Source organism: Emydura macquarii, unplaced genomic scaffold (genome assembly GCF_026122565.2).
Source record: "Emydura macquarii macquarii isolate MOO-44397 ecotype Brisbane River unplaced genomic scaffold, CSIRO-AGI_Emac_v2 contig_2531, whole genome shotgun sequence".
In the NCBI taxonomy this organism is placed as follows: domain Eukaryota; kingdom Metazoa; phylum Chordata; order Testudines; family Chelidae; genus Emydura; species Emydura macquarii.
Window position 1 is genome coordinate 2301839 of NW_027132668.1, and position 27603 is coordinate 2329441.

A 27603-nucleotide genomic window follows, 5' to 3' on the forward strand; every position below is an offset into this window, starting at 1 on the left:
TCCTTTAAGGGAGAGTTCCTTAGTATGAACAGTACTCAGCAGTCCCTCTCTTAATTCAGGGTACTTAATACAAGAAACAAAAGGATTTTGCTTAAAAGGCTTCTTGCAGAAGGTCATCAAAATTGACAGACAACTGGAAGATTTGGAGACTGGCTAGAAATTTAGACATATTTTCCCCTTCCATTTGATTTTCTAGACGCTATATAGCTTTAATCTAAAAAAATTGGTTTTGATACATAATGATCAAAAACTTCAAATTTGGGTACCTAGTGACATGCTCTTAAATCTGTTATTAGAAACTTAAGTACAATGGCCTAAATTTGAAAGATGTTGAAGTCAATGAGAGTAGCAAGTGTTCAGTTCAGCTTTTTATTTAGGAGCTTCACTCCATCTCCAACTCCCACGGAAAACAGAAGTCTTTAAACATGGCAAAACTAATTATCCCGATCATTGTTAGAAGAAAAGAGCTGCTGCTGCTGTCTCCAGTGGTATTTGCATTAAACTACTATTAAGAGCATGAGAATACATGATGGTGCACTATAAGGTTTTTATTGCTCTGAGTTTTGAAATACCACATTACTCATTAGTGGGAAAGCCATGAGAAAGTTATACTGATTATCCCAATTAGTCTCTGTAAAAAAGGTATCCCATACCATTGGAGGGAAGGGGAAAATCCTGGCCTCTTTGAAGTCAATGGCAAAACTCCCATTGCTTTCAATGGGACTGGATATCACCTGTTATGTGCTCTGTATATGCAATATATATATTAAAATCTATTTAAATATATTGTAGTGAGTTACAATACATTGGGACTATTTTTGTAACTATCCACCTGCAAAGCTCAGTGCCTTAGATCCCTGCCCTGCAAATGCATATGTATGTGCTTTACTTTAAGCACATAAGTAGTTAAAGTTATGTTACAGTTCAGCAACATGCATACATGTTTGCAGGATCAGGCCCAGTTACCATGAGTCCAACTGTACTGGATTCAGAGGAAGCCATACAAACCTCTAAAATGACCTGTTTTTGTTGGGGTTCCCCCCATACATAAGATGTTACTGTCTTAAGAGCTGATACCTTGGGAACTTCCAGAGCGAGGATCACGTGTTCTACTGGGTTAGAAATCTCTCCTTTCCAACAGTGTAAAGCTCCTATTTCAAGCACTATGGGGCCGGGAGATACCACCACTGGCCCAAGACTGAGTATTTTCTGTCCTGGGCCTTGGCTCGGTATAATTTTTGAGGGGAGGTGGGTGGGGGAAGGGGGAGGGAAGGAGAAGCGGGATTATTCCCCTGGCTGGCTTCTCAAGGCCGGCAGATGTGGGAAGGCTGGGAGAAGTGGGAATGTTGGTCTCGGTGGCCCGGCTGGGAGTGGGAGAGGGGTGACGGCTGAGTGGGCAGAACGCAGGGGAGGAGGCCACAGGAGGAGGAATCAATGACAGGCTCCTGGGCCAGGTGGCAGAAGGGTGCCCTAAATGCAGCGGCGCGGGTAGATCTCCGCCGCGGGGCGCGCTCAGCTCTGGCTGTCTTGCGGCTCCCCCTTTTCCGAATGTCCCGCAACGTTTTGACAGCGTTTCACACGATCTTTCCTTCCCAGGGTCTGTCCGTCTGTCCAGGAAGATCGGGGGCGGGCACGCCTCTTCCCTAGCGGTGACAGCCCGTCGCTGCAGTGTCGGGAGCAGGCTGGCTCCCCGGGAACCGGCGGCAGGTGCGCGGTGGCAGCCAGCGCCCTGTCCCTGGGGCGGCTGCCGAGGGGCGTTGCCGGTGTGAGCTCGGCGCTCTGCCTGCGGCGGGGCCGGCCCTCGGGAGAGGAGGAAGGGTAGCGCGGGGCGGCTCGGGCAGGGGCCCAGGTGAGGAACAGGGGCAGAGGAAGGGGGCGCCTCTGCGTGTCCCCGGGGTGCATCCGCCCGCCGACCCCGGGGAGCGAGATTCGGCAAGTCCCCGGGAGCGGGTGCCCGGCGCGGCAGAGGGGGCTGCAGGCGGGATCATGCTCTGAGAGTGAGAGGAGAGGGGCACCCGGACAAGCCGGGCTGGGAGGAGGCACAATGGGCTGCCGCTGCCCCTGGCTCCCCGCCGGGCCCCTTGTCCTCCTCCTTGCCTGCCTCATGGAGCCCGGAGCCGTCTCTGCCTTCTCCGAAGCCGCGATGGGCACCGGTCCGGACCCCAGCAGCTCCGGGACTCTGCAGCCGCCGAACGGGACCCCCTTCCAGGAGACCCGGCTCCAAGTCTTCACCCTGGACTATCCCCACGTGCAGATCCCCTTCGAGATCACTCTCTGGATCTTGCTGGCTTCCTTGGCCAAGATCGGTGAGTGACTCCGACCCGGCCGCGAGCCCTGGGGCTGGGACTGACGGGGGGGCTGCTGCCGAGGCTGAGCGACTGCCCGTAAATACAGCTGAGCTGTGTCAGCCGAAGAAAGGGAGCTTGGGTGGGAGCCCGGTCGGAGGGTGGGTGGGGGCGAGAAGCAGGGAGTTCACGCTGCACTTCACCGGCGGGGGGAAAGCAGCCTGCGGGAGCTTCACAGGAGTGTCAGAAGGACAGCCTGGCCATGCGCGCTTTACCTGCTTATTTCGCTGTTAAAACCAGGGCAACACAGATAGATAGACAGATGGATAAATAATGTGGCACTGTCCGTTTGCACTGAGGTCTAGTGAGAATGGGGACCCGTAACACTGCTCATTCAGAGTCCTAGAAACCCCTGGAGAGCAGAGGAAGACAGTTAAGGTCCCTAAGATTTGTCTTATTTTCCCTTGATGGTTCATTTGGCAAACACACCTAGATTCGAGATTTTCACTTCATCGTGGCTTTCACTGTGACCTTGCTTATTTTTTTAAAAGACAAACAGTGAATACATGGATTTACTAAAATGGATGCGTTATGATTTACCTTTCAGTGTGATAAGCGCTCAGATAAAAGATAAGGTGGGTGATATAATATCTTTTATTGAAGCAGTTTCTGTTGGTGAGAGAGAGACAAGCTTTGAGACAGAGTGCCACAGCTAAATACAAGGTGAAACAGATTGTTTCCCACAAGCAGTTAACATATGTTTCAAGGGACCATTCAAAGTGAAGTGGCCCTTTTATATCCCTTCATTCGGGCAAAGAAAAGGTGGGGGGAGGCAGCTTGTTGGGGGTATTATTAGTGTGTTATAGATTGTTGTAATATGCCATAAATCCAGTGTTTCTCTTCTGTCCATGATTTTTAGTGTCTAGCAAAGTTATTAATTAAGCTCCCAGGCATGAATTAAGCTTTTTTGAAGGTGTTGTGAAGATTTCCTTTAAGAATGAGGACTGATGGGTCAGGTGTCTAGTAATAGTTGACTTTTAGATTTCCTGACAAGTGACCATTAGAGGGATTTTCTTCTATTGTTTATTGATGTAATTTGAAGCCTGAAGGCATGATACAAGGCTTTTTTATTTCTTGAAGAGAAACAGCATGAATGAGACAATTAGATTAAACTACCATTGGAAAATGTCTCTCCTAATAGGCCTAAACAAAATGTAAAACTTAAAAGATTTGGTTGCAAAGTATTAATAATGTAGCCCTAAAAAACTAAGAGTTTTATTCATCCTTCTGTGTATACATGAAACACATTATTTAGAGTCTCTAGATACATAATTGCATGTAAAGTGTATTATCACTATATTCCTTTCCATAAACTATCACGGTACATGATGGAAGGCAATTATATAATATATCTTTAAAATAAAGAATTGTATCTAAAGAAAACTGATGTCAAGGGATTGATGGAAAGCAAACAAAAATGTTAATCATTGTGGATTAAGTCTCTCCTTAGTGTTTTTTCACTACTCATTTATGTCCTGTGAATAGTTCCTGAAAGAGGAGAAAAACAGCACTAAGGGCTTGGCTACATTTACCTCAGAGATTCGGGGGCAGTCGACCGGAGTTACACAAGCTACACAAAAAACTTGCGTAACTCCTGTCGACTTCTCTGCTTCTGTTCTGCGCGCCGTCTTCATTTCACTGCACTGCATTCCTGTCGATGCAGCGCTACGCAACTTGAGAAGGTGCTCTTAATACGTTGATTTCTGGATCGACTGAGCGGGTCTTCACTGACCGCTCAGTCGATCCAGAGAAGGCGATCTGATGGTGGCAACTTTGCTGCCGTCAGTGTAGACTTAGCCTGAGTTAGTTAGAAAGGTCATTCATTCTCTCATGTGGGAAAAGTTTGTACTGCATAGTTTCACTGTGTTATGGTCTGTTTATTAGGGAAATATATTTTTAAATTAACTGTTTTATTTCTTGTTACAATAAAAGTATGAATTTAAACTGGTAACAGAGTGATCTGGAAAACAAAAGGTTTAGGAACTGTGTAAAAATCAGTAAGACCATGTATAAATGATGAAATTCATTCTAACTAGGTTTGTTTCTAAGCAGTCCTTGAGAATCCATGTCTCAAACAACCTGCCTTGAGGAATAAAGGGTAAAACATAACATTACTATGTTTACTTGACTTCAAATGCCTTTTTTTTTTATATCACACATTTCACTGAAAACTATGAACACATTCATGTAGATAACTACTTATTGAGCCAAATTAGCTATCATTTACTTTGGCCTTCTACTTGTGAAATGTACATATACAGAGCCACATTCTGCCTAGTAGCCATATAACGATTACACTTATGCATGTGCTTAATTTTAAGCATAATCTCCTTGATTTCAACAGAGCTATAACAATTTACACAAGTTGAAATTCTGCCCCAATGGGATTACTCATGTGTCAGCTCAAGCATGTGCATAAGGGTTTGCAGGATCAGGGCCTATATATTTAGATGTTGTAGATTGAACACCAATGTATTTCAACTAATCACCTGATATAAAAATATGCCATTTGATTTGTATCCCTCTCACCCCATTTAAAAGGATACTGTAAAGTTGATTTAGGGCAACATTTAGATTTTGTAATAAAAGGTCTTGCGGAAGCTAAGAGCAATGGACATATTTCTGTGATTTTTTTAAAATTCCAATTATGTTATTTTAAAAATGTAAATATTCTGGTGGACTGTTCGTGATTAGTATTTTGCTAATGCATGAGACTCCAGAAGGTGAAAAAGACTCATCTAATTTTATTTTCTAAGTTGAATGCAATGAAAAAAAGTAAACAAACAACATAAATTGTGAGAAGTAAAGTAGATTTTAAAAACTCTTTCAGTTATAATAAACTAAAGTGTTGTCATCAATACAGAGCATTTGTTTTATTAAAAAACGCACTAAACCAGAAGTCCCTTTAAAAAATAACTCAAGTTCATAGGATATGATCAGATTTTATAACCTCTGCATGAACAGAACTTCATGAACCTGAAGGCCAATGTGGTGTTATGTAGGTCCGAATATTTTTCACTAAAAGTAGTGTTGTCAAAACATGCAGTTTTGTCGAAGCCAAAATATTATGCAGAGAACTTGTCGATTTCACCATTGTTTTCATCTGGAAAGTTTCAGACATCCTGGGTGGCTTCTGGTCACTGCAGATCAGAGAGAGGAACAGAGCCCAGAAGCAAAACCTGAGTTTTCTGAGTGAAAAACAGACATTTTGACACAATGCTGTTTCACAAAAGGTTTCAGTTTTGTTCCAAAGCAGAATGAAAACAAAGGCCTTTTTTTTCCAAAAGGATGTTTTAAAACTATTGATATTAGCAAAATGTTTCAGTTTTCATGAACAATTCCATGCATTAAAAAAATCAGATTTTTTAAAATAAAATATGTTATTGAATTGGTTTTCAAAAGTTTTAATTTAGAGAGTTTATTTCCATAAGATATTTGATCATTTTTTTCTGCTAAACGTTTTGAAAAAATCCTGACGAAAATTTCTGATGAATTAAAAACAACAAAACAAAACAAACAAACAAAACAAAACAAAACAAAACTGAAAAATGTGTACACTTTGAACTCTTGGCCATGAAAACATCCTCAACATTTCCAATTTGTCATTTTCCACCAGCTTTACTTTGTATTAATAGTAACTACAGGATTAGACCTAATGGTAAAATTTTGAAAAGTGGGCCAGAGAGTGTGTGAGAATGGCTCTGTGACCTAGTGGGCAGTGCACTCACCAGGAAGTCCAGGTCCCAGTCCCTGCTCCAATGAATATTTTATACAAAATGGGTTTCACACCTTTTAGGTGAGTGCTCTAAACCCTGACCTATAGGGTCATTCTCATGTTTTCTGGCCCAACAAATATTTAATTATTTGTACACAGTGGAACAGCTTCCACAGAAGAGATTGAGAGAGCCCCACCCTGACATCACCCTATAGCCCAGTGATTAAGGCATTGCTGGGGAAGATCTGGGTTCAAATGTCTGCTTCAAATTAGATAGAGTGGGGATTTGAATGCCCACCTCCTGTGTGAGTGTTCAAACCACCAGGGGCGCATCACCACATCCTCCTTTTGGATGTCTTTTTTGTGGCATAGGTATGCTCTGAGAATTGGATTGGGCCCTGCAAGCAAAATAGACAGGGGAATGCTAAATTTGAGAATTTGCCAGAACTTAGGTGCTGAGCATATTTGCAGTGTGAGCACTGGGGTGGCTTTGCACAGTTGCTCCAGCAGAAATTTAGGCACCTACAGGGTTAAGTAGCTGAGCAGAGGATTTGAAGATCTAAATTTTGGACTTGGGCATCTGAAGTGGCAGTTAGGCACCTCAGAATGGACTGGAAGGTGCAGAGGACCAACTATGATCCCCAACTCCTCATTCTCACCCCCCCTTAAAGCCCTCACTTGTTGTGATCAGGCAGCAAACTGGAGATGCCCTACTGCCCTACCGCAGGTTGTACTAACTGAGTGAGTTTGGCAGCTCTCCCCACATTCATTCAGGTTCTTAGTCTTTACATTTTTTCAAAATTTGAATTTACGTGAGATATATTTTAGAGGGCAAACTTGCTACATCGGTGACCTGTAACAAAAATAATTATGCTTGGACCCTTTTAGCTTTAATATATCTTTATGGTGTATAATATAAAAGCCCAGTAAAGTTTTTGTTTACAGTTTTTTTCTATTTGCTTTTTACATGAGAAATTCAGACTTTGGCTTGTCTAGATGCACAAGTGTAGCAGTGAAAGCAGTGCAATTTGTGTATGTAGATAACTCTGAGAGGGAAAGGGATTTGGAGTTAGCTGTTTAAAAAATTGTGGGTATGTTAACAGCCATTTAACTTCAGCGACTAAAGAACACTTACAGGATGTATTTGTTAAAGGTTCAACATCTTCATCCATTGAATTAACAATGAGAGGGGCTACATAAAGATCCTTGAGTCCCCAACAGATCCTCCAACGAAGCTAAGTCTGATCAGACTTGACATTCTTGATATTTCTAAGGAAAAATGAAACAGAAAAACAACACTTACAAGGGAAAAGCACTATTTTCTAAATAGAATGATTTCACAGAATGTAACGTGGTGCCTGAGGTTCTGATCTAAAGCCCATTGAAGTGAATTGAAGCTCTTCCATTGACTTCAGTGGGTTTCGGTTGGGACCTAAATCAGTTTATATTAACATCTCTTTTAAGTTTCGGGAGTCAGGTGATGTTTACTACCACATTCAAAGTTTACTGTATTTAAAAAATGGTAGCACCCATTTAAAATCATTACAAATGCTTTTCAGTTAGACAAGAATTGTAGCATCTTGTGGATGTGCTTTGTTTGCTCTTGATTTTCAACGAGCTGTATTTTCCATCATGAATAATTCCATGGGTTAAGGATAGCTAAGGTTGGTATGGAAAAGATTGGCATCTGCCGAACCTAAAATGTATCCTTGGTGCATAGAAGGTACATTGATGTAAAATCCTAAAAGCAAAACTGAACTGTCTGCATGTCTCAGAGACCTGTAATTGTATATGGAACCTTTAGATCACCATTGAAAATCTCTTCCAAGAATTTTTCTATGTATTTATACAGCACTTAGCATACTGGGTGTTCAATAGAATTGTGAAATAATGAGGCACGAAGGTCCAGATTTTAAGAATTGTGAATGCAAAATGTTGTGTCTTCTTGCCTAATTAGTGTGCACAACTCCCACAACTGTGTGCACAGTTGTGGTAAATTTGTGCACAAATGTCAAATTAGATCTCTTACCACTCATTTGTATGTGTATTTACTGCAATTGTATGGTCTGGATTTGCCTGGTGAATGGGTGGGTAGAGAGATAGCTATCAAATCTACATATCTGCCAAACAGGGTTAGTATTTCATCCCCATCTCTTGCTGCACAATGAGATTATGTGTCTTTGTTTTCTGCTTCTCTGAACTTTTCTTTGAAGTGAAAATAAAGTTAGTATGTGATTACTATTTCTTTAGGATAAAGAATAAAATTACATGATTTGCTTTTAGATTCTGGAGAAGTAACTATTTTACTTTCTTGTGTTTGAAACTCCCTTTGAAGGCTTTCATCTCTATTACAAGTTGCCCTTGATTGTGCCTGAGAGCTGCCTCCTTATTCTGGTTGGATTACTACTGGGTGGAATTATTTCTGGAGCGGAGGAAAAATCTCCACCTGCAATGAAGAGTGATGTTTTCTTCTTGTATCTCCTTCCACCGATTGTACTCGATGCCGGATATTTCATGCCAACCCGTCTTTTCTTCGAGAACTTTGGTACTATATTCTGGTATGCTGTCGTGGGAACACTTTGGAATTCTATTGGCATTGGCATTTCGCTCTTTGGAATTTGCCAGATTGAAATATTTGGCTTGACCGATATCACTTTGCTACAGTGTCTGCTCTTCGGCAGCTTAATTTCAGCTGTGGATCCTGTGGCAGTGCTGGCTGTTTTTGAAAATATTCATGTCAATGAACAGCTTTACATCCTAGTGTTTGGAGAGTCTCTGTTGAATGATGCCATAACTGTGGTAAGTGACTATATAAACAATTATTGGCGCTGCTACTTGACTGCATGGCGCAATCATGCCACGTGTCTTTCTATCTAGTTGTCACTATCGACCGAGAGCCAAAGCCAGTTTACCGAATTTTACCGAAAACATGCTAATGTTTAATGGTGGCATAGAAATATTTCATAGATTTTCATTGCTGAAGTCTTCAGGTGTTTATCATTAAACTATCAGATTTGTAATAAAAATTCAGAGGTTTTCGCTGGATTCAGAAATGTGTGTAGGGGAGGGAAGGGGAGAAGAGGTGTTCAGCATGGATTCCCATGGACACACACAGAAAGAGTGCAAACCACAATATAGTTGCCAATTAGTGTAATTTGATGTGGGCACCTGCCCAGTTGGAGCTGTACTGAGATCAACCAACTTATTTCCCAAAGGACACCAAGCAGCCATTAGATGGTAACAACTTCTATTAATTAACCAGCTGAGCAGATTTCTTATGCTGACCTAAAGATGAAAGCCTGCAGAGCCCATTTCTGTTTCTTTGAGCCATCCACTTCCCCATGTGTAAATCTGCTGTTGCTTATATCTTGACTATTACTGGCATTTATTCTTACCTGGCCTTATCTCACCTGAAATCCTTACCCATGCATGAATAATTTCCTGTTAATATCCCTGTAATATTCTGTTTTATGATCAATATAACTCCAGTTTTTCACATGTGATAAGGATCAGAGAGCTCCATGAATCGGGACCGTATTTCTCTTTTCTCCAGCAGTGCTTCCCTTTCATCTCCTAATTCAATAAAGAATTATCTTCCTGGTTTTTAAACTTCTAAAGGATTTTCTCCAGCCTATCTCATTGAGCTGATATCTTCTATCCGCTCTATCTGATTCTTCAGTATTGGACATTTTTTCTTTCCCTTCCCATGATCCTCCACAGTTGGGATATTGTTTTTCCACTTATGCTTCCCAATCTCCCAGACATTGCCTCCTTCCAAGCCACTAAATCACATGCTCTCTTTAAAGCTTGTCTTAAAGCCTGACTTTTCTTCTTAGCTAATAGCTGAACTCTCTATCATGCCTATGATGGTGCTCTGTATGAGGGTTGTTCAATACAAAATGCAAATGCAAAAACAGCTCAGGCAAATATTAATTCCAATTCCAAATGGCTGTTTGGTTCAGACATGTCTATGCCTGTCTTTATTTACTCTTAACAATCATTCATGCAAAGGCATTTCTGTTTGCATGAATATTTGGGGAATGGCTGTTCTTCGTATTAATATGGAGCCTTCTCATTGTGTAATTTTTTTCAACAACAATAAAAACATCACTTTTCAGCTCAAACAGCATCTAACCTCAACACAAATGAGCACACTTTGCTAAAAAGCCCACTATGTTTTGCAGCCTGAAATATGTGTGCTATGAGCAAAATGATGCTAACTCCAACCCACCATTCTGTACATACGCTACAGTGGTGGTGCTGGAACTGTGCTGCAGATCTTTTATATAGGCTTCATGCTTGCCTACCTCTTCTATTTATGAAAGAGATTTTGACCCTCTCGGGGTCAAATACAGAGGACACAGTTTATGGATCCTGTTGGCCTCATGCAGCAAACAAGTGACCATGCTTACCACTTCACTTTGCAGCTCTTTTGAGGTCTCTCATGGGTCTTTTTTAGAAGTCGTTTGAGCTTCTATTTGAGCTTCTATTTTTCTCCAGTCATAATACTTGCAGTCAATGGGAGTTTATAATCAATTCAGTTCCACTTCATAGGCAGTTCTTAAAGATATCTGAGTGATTGTCGGAAGGTCCAGTATCTTGGCAGCGAACCTATTCATGGTTCTGAGTATAACTCATGGTTATGATTTTGCATAGCTCTACTCAGTTGATTATATTTAAAATATAACCCAGGTGATCACATTGCATATTGTTCTAAACAGTACTTGGCAGGCAAAATAGGCATTGTGGACACTTAGGATTGTCATCTGTCACAGTTTGGCTGAGCAGATATGTTTTCAGACCTGTTGTCCCAGAGCCTCTAATGAATCACTTGATTTTACTGGTGATAAAACAAAGTGTTGTTTTCTTTTTTTCATTTTAAATCTGAAAAATCTTGCCTTAAGCTGGGAAAGTGTGAAGTTAGGAGGTCTGAAAATGATTGGCAGCATAGCTAGGACACAGGAAATTGCATCCATAAGGAAAAATTGGTTTTATTCTTGGTGCTGTCTCTGATCTGTTAAGTGACATTGGTTGAGTCAGTTCCCCTTTCTGTGCCTCAGTGTCTGCAACATCAATCTGCAAAACAGGAATATTGATATTTATCCCCTTTGTAAAGTACTTTGAGATCTATGGATGAAAAATAATGTATAGATACATATTAAAAGGATATAAGTAGATTATGTATTTAGCATATTTTTAAAGTGAATTCAAGGTAAAGAAAAAAAATCAAAGTCTTCTATTAGAAAGCATGATTACAGTGACACTGAGAAGAATTGGGAAGGCTTCTGAAAAGTAATGTACTTTCTTTTCTCCGTAGGTCCTGTACAATTTGTTCAAGACTTTTTGCCAGATGCGCACAATTGAGACCATTGACATATTTGCTGGAATCGCTAAATTCTTTATAGTGGGGATTGGTGGCGTGTTGATTGGAATTTTTTTGGGATTTGTAGCAGCATTTACAACTCGCTTCACCCATAAAATCCGAGTGATTGAGCCACTTTTTGTCTTCCTCTACAGTTACTTGTCATACGTAACAGCTGAAATGTTTCATCTCTCAGGCATTATGGCGTAAGTACACAAAAAAGATATGTCACTAATAATAGCCTCAAGTGACAATGCAAAATTAGACGTCATTGAGAGCTAGATTCTGTAGACTGTACCTTACAATGAGTAGTACTTAGTTGTTTGAGCAGTGAATAAGGACTATTCAATAGAGACAATGCTGTTCCATTAATGTTAAATGAAAAAACTTCCATTTACTAAACTGGGAGTAAGATTAGGAGTAAGAATTTCAGAATCTTGCCTTAAAGTGATTTTATAATAACTCATAATCTTAGCTTCTTAGGGCTAAATTCACAAAAAAACTTAGGCATGGTGACGCTGAAGGTATGTCTATACTGCGATAAAAAACCGAGGTCAGCTGATGTGGGCTTGTGGGGCTCGGGCTGTGGGACTATAAAATTGCAGTCTAGATGTTCGGGCTCTGGTTGGAGCCCAGGATCTGAGACCTTCCCTCCTTGTGGGCTCTCAAAGCCCAGTCTTCAGCTGAGCCCAAATGTCTACACTGCAGTTTTACAGCCCTGCAGCCTGAGCCCCACAAGCCCGAGTCAGCTGATTTGGGCCAGCCACAGCCGGGACGTTGGTCTTTTATTGCAGCATAGATGTCCCTTGAGCATCAACATGCCTACTTTTAGGTGCCTAGAAAATTATTGGAATTCTCCAAGCCTGAATTTGGCGCCTAGGCTCCTTATACAATGAACGGAGAGAGAGAAGTGCATCAGAATGGGATTCACAAATGCCAGACTCTCGGTGGCACCTCACCTAAACTAGCCAATGGGATATGCCAAGCTAAGAGAGATGTACTAAGCTCCACCCCTGTCTTGGAGATAGGCGCCAATCTCTGGGGCTGCAGAAGGACGCCTCCCCCTGCTTAGGGTTCTCCGTTGCAAACCTTCTCTTGGCATGAAGTGACTACACTGTTTTTGCAAAAAAATAACATAACATAAAATGAAGGAGGCTGACCTGCCTCATCACATTTAGTCCAATGGTTAAGATACTCACCTGTGATGTGGAAGAGCCTGGTTCAAATTCCTTCCTTCCCCAAAGGGGGGTGAAGGGATTGGAACAAAAATCCTAACCACTCTCAGACGAAGACCCTATCTTCTTGGCTCTGGGATATTCTGATGTGGGGCTCCCTTAGTCTGTGCTGTTGAAATTGTTCCACTGTGACTAAATCATTCAAAAAGTCACTGGAGCAAGGGAACTAGAACCCACATCTTGCAGCTGCCAGATGAGTTCTCTAACTACCATGAGAGTCATTCTCATGCTTTGTCTCTGGCGCTCAGATTTTTTAAAGTGTTTATTCACAGTGGAACAGCTTCAGCAGGAGAGACTGAAGGGACCCCCTCCTCACCTCAGAATATCCCAGAGCCCAATGGCAAAGGCGTTCACCTGAGAGGTGACAAAGCCCAATTCATTTTCCTTCTCCCCATCGGGCAGAGTGGGAACTTGCACCAGGGGTCTCACACAGCCTGGGTTTCTTCACTTTTGCATTATAAGGTATGAGAGAGGTTGTCATCCTCCTCTTCCCACCACTCCCAGCTGTTTTGTGTAAGCTTGTCTATAGGGACCCCGTGTAATAGATGAACCCTGAGTATGATTACTGAATGTAGCCACATAGGTGAGTTAGGGGCAGGAATACCTTTCTTTCCCCAGTTCATCAATTGCTGTGTGGCTTAGGTGTCCAGATACCTGGTGTGGGGCTCAGGGCACATGCAGAAACATAGGCACCATCTACTGCAAAATATTAGGTGCTGAGCTTGTTTAAATGCCTACAGGGATTGGAGGCAGCTAAGCAGGGGCTTTGTGAATCCCAGTGGGCCTATTTCTGGGATTTAGCCACCTATAGTGGCAGTAGGCTCCTAAGTCATTTTGTGAAGCTAGCCCTTGGGATGTGTACATGTGTGTGTGTGTTTTTCCTGTTATTTCTGACAGAAGTATTATTTTGCTACACTAAAGCTCTCCAATAGGAAGAGCTGTCACCCTTTCTATGTTGCATAAAATGACCTGTAATGACCTCAGTTTCAGAAAAGACCATCATGACATCAAATAAATTAAAACAGTTTATTGTGATTCAAAGCAATATTGCATAAAGAACAATCTTCTTTAGCTTAGGTATTGCATTGTTCTAGAGACAAACGAGGCAGTCAGGTTTTAGAAGCAATAACATTTTATGACGTTTAAAAGTTACTATTTAATGTCTCTAATACTTGGTGAAATTTGTGTTGATGATTAAGAACCTTTTCTGCTATCTGACTGAAGACAGAAGTGTTTATTATATATCACTGGTGTGGCAATTTAAGTTTCTCCAAGCTAAGCAGCAATAAAATGGGGGGAAACAACCCTAATTATTTAAGTGCTATAAACATAGAAATATTCTCCCCACCCCCACGCACCTACCAAAAAAAGAGAAAGAAGAAGAAGAAGTGGGAGGGGTGCTAATGAAGGTAAGGAGCTGAAGGGTGCATGGGTTTTGTTCTCAGATATGAACCTAAATAAAGTAACAAATAAATCCAATTTGACCCATCTCTTCCACTGGTTGCTATTCATAGCATTTGTGTGGTTTCCAGTTTCCTCCTGTTCTTAGTCAAATGTCATTGACAGCATCTGAGCATGTACTTAAAGCACTCCCAAATCAAAAAGGAGAATGAAGCATTATATAAAAAAAAACATAGTAGCTTGTATGAAAATACCAAACTGGACATTGTGAGCCTAATATAAGATGAATTACACTGTGTGTCTCCTAATGTATAAATGGGACAAGCACATGGATGCAGAATAATACTGAAAGTATACAGCTGTATAGATAAATACTCCTTATTTCTATTACAGCCTTAGTGACAAAATGTGATTGGCCCCTGTGTGGGTATGAAAGATGGAGGAAGTGCTAAGTATTATTATTATTATTTGATGTTCTAACATGACCAAAATGTTATGACTCATCAAAAATAGTTGGTTGTAATGGACTAATCATCTCCTAGCAGATAGTCCCAATTAGAGTGTTTTCTTCTGATGGACAGGAAATATATTATGGTGTAATTAGAGCTTGGGCCTGAATCAAAACCACGAACTTGAAAAAGGTAGCAGTGGAGCTGACCTTTTCAGTTTAGTTCCACCTCTTATTATAATACTACATTTTGTGCTTATTATTTTTAAAACGGTTGTGAAACAGCAGAACTATTAACATGTTTCTTTTTTTGCAACAGTGAATGAACAGCTGAAAAGAAACATGCACTGAAACTACAGTTAAGTTTAGTAGGTCAGAGAAACTTGAGGACTGAATTCAGAGCTCTGGTTTATTCCAGCCACAACAGAAACTGTACTGTTTGTGCAAGTGCACTTACATTACTCAAAGGGATACAAGACACAGTTTTATTGTAATCAGCCCTTTATTCCTTTCCTGATATAACATGGCAGATTCAACAATCTAAGAGCAAAGAATGCAGGAGCTACATGTAAAGTATGTATGGATAGAAAGTACAAAACAAAATTAAGAGAAGACCTATGCTTTCCCACTTACAGATTATGTTGACAATATTAACCTCCATAATATTTGTACTTTGCACATTTTTTAGAAGCTTGGTAGTTATCTTGTAATTTCATTTTTCAAATGAAGAAACTCAGAGAGGATTTTTTTTTGTTCAGATAGAAGCAATTAGTCTAAAGAGATATCAAATGCAAAACTGCACATTGTCTAATTGTAGCATATTCATCATTTGAAGATTAATGAAGATTTATAGCACTGCTCAGTCTTGGTATATTACTGAATTAAGTCAGTTACTGACATTCACTAAGTGAAAGTAATGTATTGAAAAAAATATAAAAAATGAAGATGCTGTCCCTTTAAATTTTAGTGGTTAAAAATACGAGATGTTTTCAGTTACAGGTTGCAGAGGGACAAATTAATCTGGTGACAGATTCTTATCAGACATCCGCATGCAGAGTCTCTATTAGCTCAGAATCCAAAAACAAACTGCTCCCAGAATTGGCTGACTCACCCTGGAGTTGAAGGGCTTTCCTGCATGTCTGTAATTATGATAAGAATTAAGTTTAAGAGGGTAATAAATAAAATATAACATTTAATTTTATTTTTTAGTTAGTTTATAAACTGTGGAGTTCAGGATTCCCAGTAAATCGGAACGTCAGGAAGGTGAAATGCTATATTGGTTAGTCACCTTTCTTCACATAGCCTTCTGGGATTGGTCTCAGGCTGACCTGAATGCGACCTGGCAAAAGACAATGGCTACATTATCATGGACAGTACATTCAGACCAAACCAAAGGTGTGGAGGCAAGAAGAATTATATCTTCATCCATTCTTCTCTGACAAGCCCCAGAGAGTCATGCCGAGCTCCTCTTCCCAAAAAGTCCCCAACTGTAGGGGCCCAGAGGACTGCATCCTGTTTTCAGTTTTACTCAACCTCTGCATAGAAACCCTGGGGAGACAATGAGAAGATGTTGGACTCAAGCCTCACCAATGTCAAACTCATGCTCAGCACTGATGAGTGCCAGGGGATGCAAAGGACGCTCCACACCAATTTTAATCATCCTCTATCCTCAAAGCACATTAGAGGAGCTAAATGGCTGCTCCAGATTTTACTGGTAGACTGGTCTCTGTTTCATTAGCAGTAAGTGAGGTGGATGGTTGACAGCATTGAAGGAAAGAGATCTTTATTAAGTGTGCTGAGGCCAGTGTTGTACAATGAGGAACTGCAGTGTGAGTGGGAGTGGCCTCGCCCCACCCAGTTTGCATTTCTGAACACCTGTTTCTGCATCAAACTCATTGTCTCCTGAAACCTGACCTTCTTTTCCCAGTTCCACTCATCATACTGCACTCTCCTGGGGACCTTTCCACTAGCCAGGGATCCGCAGAGCACACTGTGCTCCAGCCCTGCCCTCCAGTCTCCATCATGCCTGCCAGAGGGAGAGGGAAGAGTTGGATTCCCCCTTGCTGCCTCTGGCTGTGCCAAGGGATCCCAGAGGAGTCAAAGACTTAATACCTTCAGCTATTAGTCTTTCTCAGCCAGAGCAAACAACAGTATCTGAAGGAAATTGGAACCTGGAAAAAAGATCAAGCTAAATCAGGAAATGATAGGGGCAATTTTAGTAGGAGAGGGTAACATTTTGAGAAACTGTCAGCAACTACAACCTCAACTTCCCCCATTGTCATCTTCCCACAGCTGCTCAAGGTAGTGCATTATTCTGAAATCATTTTGAACTCAGTGCTGCTTTTAGACACACAAATAGTATATATCACCAGAAATGCCTTCTTTCCTCTTTGGGTTGCAAGGACATTTAGTTTGCTCTTTCCACTAGAAGATAGTCCTAGTCATGCTTATCCATAGTGCCACCTCCAGACTGGACTACAGCAGCATACTATGCCTGAGCTAGAAAGTACAGGCCATTCAGAAAGTGAAACTGGTCTATCTTCCAGCATCCCAACACCCACCTAAATAAAGGGAGCACATGCTGTCTCATCTTTGTGTTCTGCACCTTGCACTGGCTCTCCTTTCAATTTTAGATGTATATAAAGTTGCAGATTCAGATCTTTTGAACCCATAATGGGTTTGACCTGACCTGACCTGTCTCTGTGAGTGCAACTCCTTTGGTACCCCACTGGGGCAACTGGACTGACGGAGCTGGTAAGATTGTCTCAAAGATGGAACTCTGTGACTAGGCACTGAATATTCTCAGTGGAGGGCCCTCTGCCTTGAAAGTCTCTACCAGATGCTTCAGAACCCATTTATGCTTTCTCCTACAATGTCCCAAATACCAGAAAGATGAAGAGTCTAGACTCAAGTTTGGCCATAATTTTTTGTGACTCTTAGTGTAACACACTTTTTAAATATATAAGGGAGTAAATTATGCTCACATGCTGGGATGTGCAGCTTTAACACAGGCTTCTTTTCAGTGGCCATATTGCAGAAAGGCAAAATGGATACACATCTTTCCATCTCACTCTGCAAACGCCTGGACTTCATGTAGTATGACCAAAAACTCCTATGCGGATTTATATGAAATCAGTTTTTAACTGGAAAATCAGCAAAGAGCTGTATTGGTGGTAGCTTATCCCTTTAACCACAGGCACATAAGATCAAGAGGGACAGCTCTTTGACAATCTCAGGTGGGGATCATGCTCTCAACACCCACACAAGATAAATACTTGATCAGTTAGCTTCCACCTAGGTCCATCTATTTGGCTGTCACTGGGCCTGCTCATAAATATGTTGCAATATTCCATTATGACATAAGTGCCAAGCAACTAAAGGTTTTGTTAGGCAGCCTGCAGAATACGGAAGGGGCAGTGCCCTCTGAAAACCGGAAGGCACTAGGGGTATATCTAGACAGCAAACAATACCCTGTATTAGCAAGTCTCAGAGCTTGGGTCAACTTACTTGGGCTTGTGGGGTGCATGCTGCAGTGCTAAAAATGACAGTGTAGACCAGGGGTGTCAAACTCGCTGATGGTGACGGGCCAAATTCACATAACCTGCACTTCACAGGAGCCAAGCAATACCCTCTGCCGAAAAATTCAGGGCGTCTTCCGCTTTTCGGTGACTGGGTTCTGCGGAGGAATCTCTTAAAGAGGCAATGCCATATGCAGAGAAGCTTTCGGTGGCAGCACGACTCACTTAAACTGGCCGAACGTGGGCTGGATCAAAAAGGTTTGACACCCCTGGTGTAGACATTTGGACTTGCGCTGGAGCCCTGGCTCTGAGACCCTCCTCCTTCACCAGGTTTCAGATCCTGGGCTGCAGCCTGAACCCGAACATGTCCACTGCTATTTTTTAGCCCCACAGCACAAGCCCTGCAAGTCCAAGTCAATTGATCCGGGCTCTGAAACTTACTGCTGATTTGCTGTGTAGACATACCCTAAATCACAGGCATTTTTAGCTGGCAATAGGTCAAGTTCTAGTATAGCAAGCTCATGGAAAACATCTTAGCAGCACTCATATTGTCAGATTAAACCACAGAAAGTATGAGAGAGCTTCCCTCAAGACCTCAGTGCAAAGTTCATCTGATGGCACCTGGGGAAAAGCTAAGTCCTAAAGGAGTGATCCCCACTAAGCACAAGAAAAAGATTGGACAGTTGCCCTGTGAGACAAAGCAGCTGACATAACATATGAAAAAACAGAATGAAAGAAATAGGGTCTTTTCTACAGTGGGATTTCAGTCACAGATGTAGCTGCACCAATGCAAAAACTACTATTGACATGGTTTTCAATGGTGCAGCATGATTAGTACAAGCGCAGGTTACTGTGGTTTTGAGGCTGGGATAAACCACATTGATTCAAATCATGCTGTACCCATAAAACATATCCACACATTAAGGATTTTCCCTGGTGCAGCTATGCTGATAGCTGAAGTCTCTCTGTTGACAAGGGGGTAAGATTTTCAAAACTACCTAAGTGACTTAGGAGCTTAAGTCCCATTTCAAAAGTGATGTACAGCCAGACTTTTAAAAGGTATTTAGTCGCCTAAAGATGCAGCTAGGTGCCTAGTCGGATTTTAAAAAGCTCCTAGGTGCTGAACTCTCATTGAAATCAGAAATCAAAGTGTCACTCCTTCACTACTAAGTCCCATTGATTTTCCATGAAATTTAGGCTTCTGAGTGCCTAAATTACATTTGAAAATGGAACTTAGGCACCTACATCACTAAGACATTTTTGAGAATTTTACCCAAGACCCTTGTCATCTATTTCCTACTCAGAGTCAGTCCATGAACAGAAATAGATCATTATACTGAATTATGACCATCATGAACAAGGATATAGAAATATTAGTTATCAGAGGACATAGAGGAATAAGGGAGAAATATGGATGTTGGTCTTTAAAAGATAAAACTGCTAGGTCTGTGGCCCTTGCTATCTATGTCTGTCTTAGTAAACCTTGCTTCCTCCCTCATGTAGGATGATTGTACTGAGCATCCCCATTTCAGTCACTCATGCTGGCAACATGTATATGCTGAAGGACAGGTGCAATGTCTTGCTTTGTGGTTCTTTGAAGGGGTTATTTTGAAAGCTCAGCATGTGAATCTTGAGTGACACTGCAGAGGACCTTTCATTTAGGCTGTGTGGATTAGCCTGTGAGAAAAGGTTCTCAGCAATGATACTTCTTGGAATGAAAGCCATATGAGCAAAGGCTTGGAAAAAAGGAGACTAAGGGGGAATATGATAGCGGTCTTCAAATACTTGAAAGGCTCCCATAAAAAAGATGGAGAAAAGTTGTTTTCTCTTGCCACAGATAGTGAGTGACTAGGGAGTCACAGAATGACTAGGGAGGTTGGGGAAGCCCTTCACTGGAGGATTTCAAAATGAGGCTGGATAGCCATCTGTCTTGGATGGTTTAGACACAACAAATCCTGCATCTCAGCAGGAGGTTAGATTAAATGACCTTTGTGGTCCCTTCTAACCCTGTGATTCTACAGAAAACACATATCTATGAAAAAAACCCTCACTAAATACATTATACATATATCATTTAAAATAGGTCATTGATTGAATTAATTATGCTTTTTATGTAAGAGATGACCAATCTCGAAGGGAGCACTTCCTCTCCGCACATTTCAGTGCTGTTCTCCTTAGATGAATGGGTTTAAAAATAAAAAATAAACTAAAGGCTAATGTTTAACTTTGCAGGATAACAGCTTGTGCCATGACCATGAATAAGTATGTGGAGGAGAATGTTTCCCAGAAGTCCTATACAACCATAAAGTATTTTATGAAGATGCTGAGCAGTGTCAGTGAGACCCTGATCTTTATTTTCATGGGCGTGTCTACAGTTGGAAAAAACCATGAATGGAACTGGGCCTTTGTTAGCTTCACCCTCCTCTTCTGTTTGATATGGCGTGCACTGGGTAAGGAGGCTTGACATCCAACTTTGTACTTGAGCATTTTTTACAAGTGAAACATGCATCCTTTGTGGAACAGGTGGTCTGAAAAAGGAATAGCTAATCTGTATAGGATAGGAGTAAGGTGAATCTCTACTTGTGCTGGACATTGGAGACTAACAACTTCTTCTCACTATTGGCAGGGGACTTCAGATCAGAGCTCTAGGGTTTGATGAAGCTGAGTTTCAGTAACTCACATAATGGTCTCCTTACGTTTAGGTATCCTTTATTTCAAAGATGCTGATTTGATTTCCAAAGATTACTTTATTCTCAGTCCTGCGCCCATGAAATGAGTGGGAGACTGTACATTGCTATAACCATACCGAAATGAAAACTTCATAGTTGTCACAAACATTTTATTTGAAAATACAAATTTGTTTACAAATAACAAAAAATAATAATTCCTCAAATTATTGGCAGTGCTGCAAAAGAAAACAAGAAAGAGTTAGTTAACATTTTTTTATGTTTATCTGTAGAAGTTTCCCTGTAAGGGGCAGTGCCAGGGACTCTCCCTCTGAGTCAATCTCAGAGGGAAGCCACCCCTCCCGGCGCCTACGGTTTTGGGGAGCCCGAATCAAGGGGCCACCTCCAGCCCTCAGTAGGGCAAGCCTGGGTTCAGGTTGCCCTTTTTGTTTTGGGGAATAGTCTCTCGGCCCACGGGCATGCTACCCGTCTAAGGTCTGGCCCGCTATCAGGGACAGGCCAGCCAGCGGGAAATAGCCTCAAGCCCTCAGACTGGGCGAGGAAGCTGTCTCTTGCCTAGCCCTCGGGAGGGCTGGTAGGCAAACCCAGGTCGGCTCAAGCCCTTGGTAGGGCAAACTGCAGTCTAAGGCCCTTTGGCAAGGCAGAGCCGAGGGACAGCAGTCTCTAGTCCTTAGCCAGGGAAGTCAGTAGTCTATGGACTGTCGGCCTGGGAAGGCCGGCAGAAGCACACGCAGATGCTCAAGCCCTTAGCAGGGTGAGCAGCAGTCCATGGCCTGGCCCTTAGGCAGGGCAAGGCAGGCAGTAAGGGACAGGTTCCAGCGCTAGCCAGTATCCAACCCAGGTCAGGGTGAGGGAAGTGGGGAGAGGGACGCAGGCCCACCCATCTCCACTGCATCCCAGCCCAGGGCCCTGGCAGTGATGGGGTGTCCTGTCACTGTGTCGGCAGGGCTTCAGCCGAAACGCGCCGACTCACTGCGAGCCGCAGCTCAGCCGCACCACAGTCGGCTTCTCTGGGCTCCTTCCTCCCGCCCTCTGTTTAAAGTGCCTGGGCTCCATCGCCTTCCTCTGGGTTGCTGGGAGTCCCATGAATCCTTCCCCATCAACCGGTGGCAGCTCCAGAAACTGCACAGGGTCCTCTGTGGAGGGCAGTTCCTCCAAGTCCTCCAGCCCCCAGGCAGTGGGTAGCGCTGGCAGGTTCTCGGGATCCCTGGCAGCTCGGGCAGGGCTTCCTCCGGGTCCCAGGCGGCAGGCAACTCCTCCGGATCAGCAGGTCCCCACGTAGTGGGTAGGTCTGGCAGCTTCCCCTCTGCATGGGCCTCTGGTACAGTCCTAGGCTTGAGCCCCAAGGCAGAGGTGTCCTTCTCCCTCGGCCACAAGGCCCTGATTGAGCTAGCAAGCCTGGATTTTAAAGGTCTGGCCCCGCCCATCTGCTTCGAGTCAGGTGGTGTCCTTCTGGGCTCAAACCACCAGGGTGGGTTTGGCTCTCCCTCTGAGTCAATCTCAGAGAGAGGCCACCCCTACCGGCTACATTATCCAAGTCAGCCATTGTTATAAATACCTAATAGCATTAAAATGGATGATACCTTCGTTACATTTTCTGTTTACTGTATTATGTGGTTCTTAAACCAGAAAAGAAGAACATGCCTTCTGTATGTTGAGAAGACACAAATCCTTTAAAGAGTCCTTTTGGCTTCTCTTGTCCTGGCAGTACAAGCTCATTATCTCTCCTTTCAAGGGCTACCATAGGCCACAATCCTGCAAAGACTTATGCACATGCATAACTTATTCACCTGAGTAACCTATTGGCTTCAGCACTCATGCAAGTAAAGTTAAACATGTGACTAAATATTTCCAGGTTTTGAGCCTTAGTGTGTTGGAGACAATGGGTAACATTTTCCAAGTGCCTAAGTCCCATTTTGAAAGTTATTTAGGCATTTAAGGCCAGGTTTAGACAGGTATTTAGGCACTTAAAGATGCAGAAAATCTAGTGGGATTTTCAAAAGTGCCTTAGTCACTTAGGACTAGATTCACAAAGGGAGTTAGGTGCCTAACTGCCACTTTAGGCACCTCAATCACAGAATCAGGCCCCACTGGGATTCACAAAACCCCCCCTCAGCTGCCACAAAACCCGGTAGGCATCACACTCGCTCGGTGCCCAAGTTTTTGCAGTAAAAGTTCTGTAGGCACCTATGTATCCACTACTGCACATGTGTGTGTGGATGCCTAACCTCCAAAGCGTGTATGAACCAGAGGAGGCTAGGTGCTTCTCCACCTATCTTGCCTGTGGGCCCAATCTGGTAGGTGTGCTGAGAGTCTGCTTATTGGATCAGACTTCACACAAATGGGGAGAGGGAGCAGATCCCTCATAATCTTTAGCCCAGTGGTTAGGGTAGTGGGAAGTGGGAGGTGTCCAGTTTAAGTCCCCTCTGTCCTGAGGGGAAAAGGGATTTGAACAGGGATCTGCTGCCTCTTGGGTGAGTGCTCTAACCACTCGCTATGGGGTATTCTGATGTAGGGCCCAGTCTCTCCTACTGAAACTGTTCCATTGTGGATAAATAATTAAAGGGTCATTGGGCCAGAGAGAGTGAGGGTGCATGAGAGATGAGAATGACTCTATAGTCTGGTGGTTAGGACACCTAGTACCCACCAGTGAGGTGGGAAACCCAGGGTTCAGTTTTCCTTCTCCAATGACTCTTTAATTATCTAATCCACAGTGGAACACCTTTAACAGGAAAGAGTGAGGGAATCCTCCTATCAGAATGTCTCAGCCCAGTGAGTAGGGTGCTCAGCTGAGAGGGGGTGTGGCAGATTCCCTCTCCCCCATAGGTGGAGGGGGACTTGAACCTGGGGTCGCTCACATGTCAGGTGGGTATCCTCCCACTGGGATAGAAGTTGTGAGGGAGCATGACCTTCTTTCCCGCCTGGCTTCTTGCAAAAAACAGAATAGGGGCTTAATTTCAAGAGAATTCACAGGTGAGCATCCCAAGCAGAGAGAGGCGCCTCTGTCCAATTTGGATTTAGGTGCCGAACTTCTTGAATTTGAAAAAGGTGGGGCTTAGGACACATGCTGCTCCTCAGCATCTCCCACTGGCTAGACAGGGTGGGGAACTGACTTTGTGAGTGAATGCCAGTGATTTTCTAGCTGCCTAACAGTTAGGTGTTGTGACATGCAGCACCACTATACAAAAATTCCTTTGTGAATCTAGCCCTTAGGAGTTTAACTCCCATAGACTTTCAATGGGAATTAGGCAGCTAATGTGCTTAGATGCTTTTATAAATTTCACTAGGTGGCTATCTGCACCTATTGGTGCCTAAATACTTTTATAAATCTGGTCCTTAGGAGCCAAAGTTGATTAATTTTCAATGAGACAGTCACCGGAATGCTTGTCACATTTGAAAATAGGGCTTGTGCTCCTAAGTCACTTAGGCACTTTTGAAAATGTTACCCAATGTTTTAAACTTAAACTCTCTCAGACTGCTAAACAGACATTTCCTTGCCTAAAAAAACCAAAACCAAACAACAAACAAACTCTGTGTCAAAAATATAAACGTCAGCAATGATGAGGATTTCCATGTCACCTCAATTTTCCCTTTGACTATTGTCTTTATCCTTTCCACAGGTGTTTTTGTTTTGACTCAGATCATTAACATGTTCCGGACAATTCCTCTAACTTTTAAGGACCAGTTCATTATTGCTTATGGAGGGCTCCGGGGAGCCATCTGTTTTTCTCTTGTATTTCTGCTTCCTGTTGCTGTGATCCCAAGAAAGAAATTGTTCATTACTGCTACAATTGTGGTGATATTCTTTACCGTTTTCATTCAGGTGAGAACTCTCCTCCTGTCAGGTTTTGTTTCCCAGATGTTTTGTGAAGAAGCATTTGAGAAGAAAATCAATGTATTTTATCTGCCTGAATGAGTCATTTTTCAGAGGGTTTTGGCCATACCTAAAAAGGCAGTGTAGTCAGCAGCCAGGCAGCAGAGGTGTGTCAGGTATTTATTAACAACTTATGTTAATATGTAAGTAGCATTAAAATGAAAAGAAGACATCTCCTCCAGAAGTAAATGTTAAAAGCCAGCGTAGCATATTGGTCAAGCCAGAAGTTGCTGCCTTCTCTTAAAATAACGAGTTGAGGATAAACACTTACCAGAAATTCCACAATCCCCTACTGTTGGATTTTAATTTCCATATTACTATTTAGTCATCCCTGAATTTTAATTTCTAAAACAATAACTGACAGCGAATGTAGCAAATCTGTTTTGAATTATGAAAGATTTGCTTCTGGTTTCAGAAGCTGAGTGTCTTACTTCATCATGGAATCCTTGAAAAAATGTTTTGGAAAAAAAGTGGTTGCCCTTAGCAAGTGGCATCTGACCAATAGGATTTGTTAGATAAATGCATCCTTTTACTATGGACATCGATTGTTTTCTGGAGATTCCCTTCACTTCTTCTGTTTTGCTAGCGGGCACTCTATTGGGCCAGAAAGCACATTGCTGTATAAATGCAACACTTGCTATCACAGGGGTGAATTCATATTTGAAACTACTGTACCATGCTTGTCTTTGGGGAGCCATGAGTACCCCAGGGTTGGTTGTCACAGTTTTGATTGGAAGGAAAGAAGATAAATGACTGAAATGTATTTCTCTTTTCCTTTATGTCTACAAGTAAACAAGGAATTTTTTGCCGTTTTCTGTACAGGGAATCACAATTCGTCCACTGGTGGAGTTTCTTGATGTTAAAAGAGCAAATAAAAAGCAGCCAGCTGTCAGTGAAGAAATCTACAGTCGGGTATGCCATAGCTTTAGCATCATTGGGTGAAATCCTGGCTCTATTGAAGGCAATGGCAAAACTCTCACTGACTTCAGTAGAACCAGATTTTACTTGTAATGTGCCACAAGGAGATACATCAGTTTGGATTTAATTTCTATACATTTTCTTTTTTATAGTGTGTGTGTGTGTGTGTGTGTGTATATATATATATATATAGACTCATAGACTTTAAGGTTAGAAGGGACCATCATGATCATCTAACCTGACCTCCTGAACATTGCAGACCACAGAACCTCACCCAGCCACTCCCGTAATAGACCCCTAACCTGTGTCTGAATTACTGAAGTCCTCAGTCACGATTTAAAGCAGTGGTGCTCAGACCTCAGGAGCCAAATTAGTGATCAGCATTGCCCAAAAGAGCCACGGTAGTCTGAATTCATTGTTTCATTTACTATAGCACTATATATTCATATTTAAACATTATGACAGGGGAAATACCTAATTTATATAATTCACACAGCAAATAAGTTAATAACTTAGTGCAAGATGATAACTTAATTGGCTGATAACATAGTGAAAGATCCTTACTAGTTAACTTAGATTGGTTAATAGTTAAATCACACAGAGTTTTAATATCATGTGCTGCTCTTTGCAACATGAGACACATTAAAGACTCTCAGGCCTCAGTCTGAGTATCACTGATTTAAAGACTTTTGATTACTATATGATTACTTAACTTTGGATAGCTCAATTTCAAAATTGTTGCTTTGCTGTGCTAAAATTACCTTTCTTTACTCTTTATATATGATTTTACTGCAGTGTTAGGACTTGCCTATGTTAGAACAGTGGCACCAGTTTAACTAAACTGATTTGAAATTCATCTAGTGAAACCAGTGCAAACCCCTATTGTAGACACACTTACACCAGTTCAACCCTACCTTCCATCAATTTCTCTCTGAATCTGAGATACATATGGCCCCCTTATGAGAGATGCCTAAATGCCTTTGTGAATCCCACCATAGATGCCTACCAATTTGTAATGTATTTACCCAAAGAACACCTCTGAGAGGTAAGGAAGTGCTATTATCCCCATGTTACAGATGGGAAACTGAGGCACAAAGCGATGAAGGCTCAGATTCTCAAAGGTGTTCAGGCACCTAACTCTAGTTGATTTCAGAGAAATTAAGGAGCTTAAATGCCTCTGAGGAACTGAGCTTGATGGTTTGTCTACACTGCACCTGGGAGCAGGCCACCGAGCCCAAGGCTGTCGTTAGCGCACTAACAATAGCTGTGTAGACATTGCTGCTCAGCAAAGCGCTCAGACTCTTAAGCCCCTCCCATTTCCTCCCAACTTGGGAGCCCAAGTTTCGACATTGATTCAGTAACTACACAGCTATTTTTATGCTCAGTAGCATTAGCCCTGCTAACACCAATCTGTGCACCTGGGCCGAGAAGCTTGCTCCCAGATGCAGCGTAGACATACCCTAAGTGACTTGCCCTGAGGTCACACAGGACGTCTGTGGTGGCGTAGGGCATTGAAGCCAGGTCTCCTGAGTCTTAGGTTAGTGTCTGAACCCCTGAACTAGCCTTCCACTTAGCCTAAAGCAATTTAAATATGGACTAAACTGATTTAAGTTAATCTACTGATCCTTGCAGTCCCTTCTAACCCCCATGGTTCTATGACTCTGCTTTACAGATTTCCCCTGTTTTAATCAGATTGATTTTTGAATTGATTGAGTTAAACTGGTGCAACTTTTCTAATTTAAACAAGACCGTAGTGATTAAACTAAGCTATCATTAAAGTGTCATATCTGAGAGCAAGCTAACTGATGTCCGTAAGAATTCATAATGAATCTGTATTTTTGCCTTTAGTTCTTTGATCATGTGAAGGCGGGAATTGAAGATGTGTGCGGACACTGGGGTCACAACTTTTGGAAAGATAAGTAAGAATGTTATTTAAAACTCTTCGCTGTAGAAGGGAGACTAAACTGGCTGAGTGGATGAACTGGCTCAGCAACAGCAAAAGTAGCTTGTCGGGCAGCAGATTTTAGCCTCGGGGTTTTACTCTTGAGAATGCTTGGTCTGGTTTTAACCTGAATGGGTTACAAAATGAGAACAACAAGA

At 42.3% G+C, this 27603-nt stretch overlaps 1 protein-coding gene across 1 annotated transcript in view; it reads left to right on the forward strand.

Annotated features, from left to right (window-relative positions):
* Positions 1-2143: 2143 nt before the first annotated feature.
* SLC9A2 (solute carrier family 9 member A2) overlaps positions 2144-27603 on the forward strand; it is a 37764-nt gene continuing 12304 nt past the window's right edge. Inside the window, exons 1-7 of the mRNA XM_067563547.1 lie at positions 2144-2306; positions 8396-8859; positions 11378-11628; positions 20257-20474; positions 24332-24534; positions 25408-25497; positions 27352-27422. Coding sequence (XP_067419648.1) covers positions 2144-2306; positions 8396-8859; positions 11378-11628; positions 20257-20474; positions 24332-24534; positions 25408-25497; positions 27352-27422 — 1460 coding nt within the window. The remainder of the gene's footprint in view (positions 2307-8395; positions 8860-11377; positions 11629-20256; positions 20475-24331; positions 24535-25407; positions 25498-27351; positions 27423-27603) is intronic.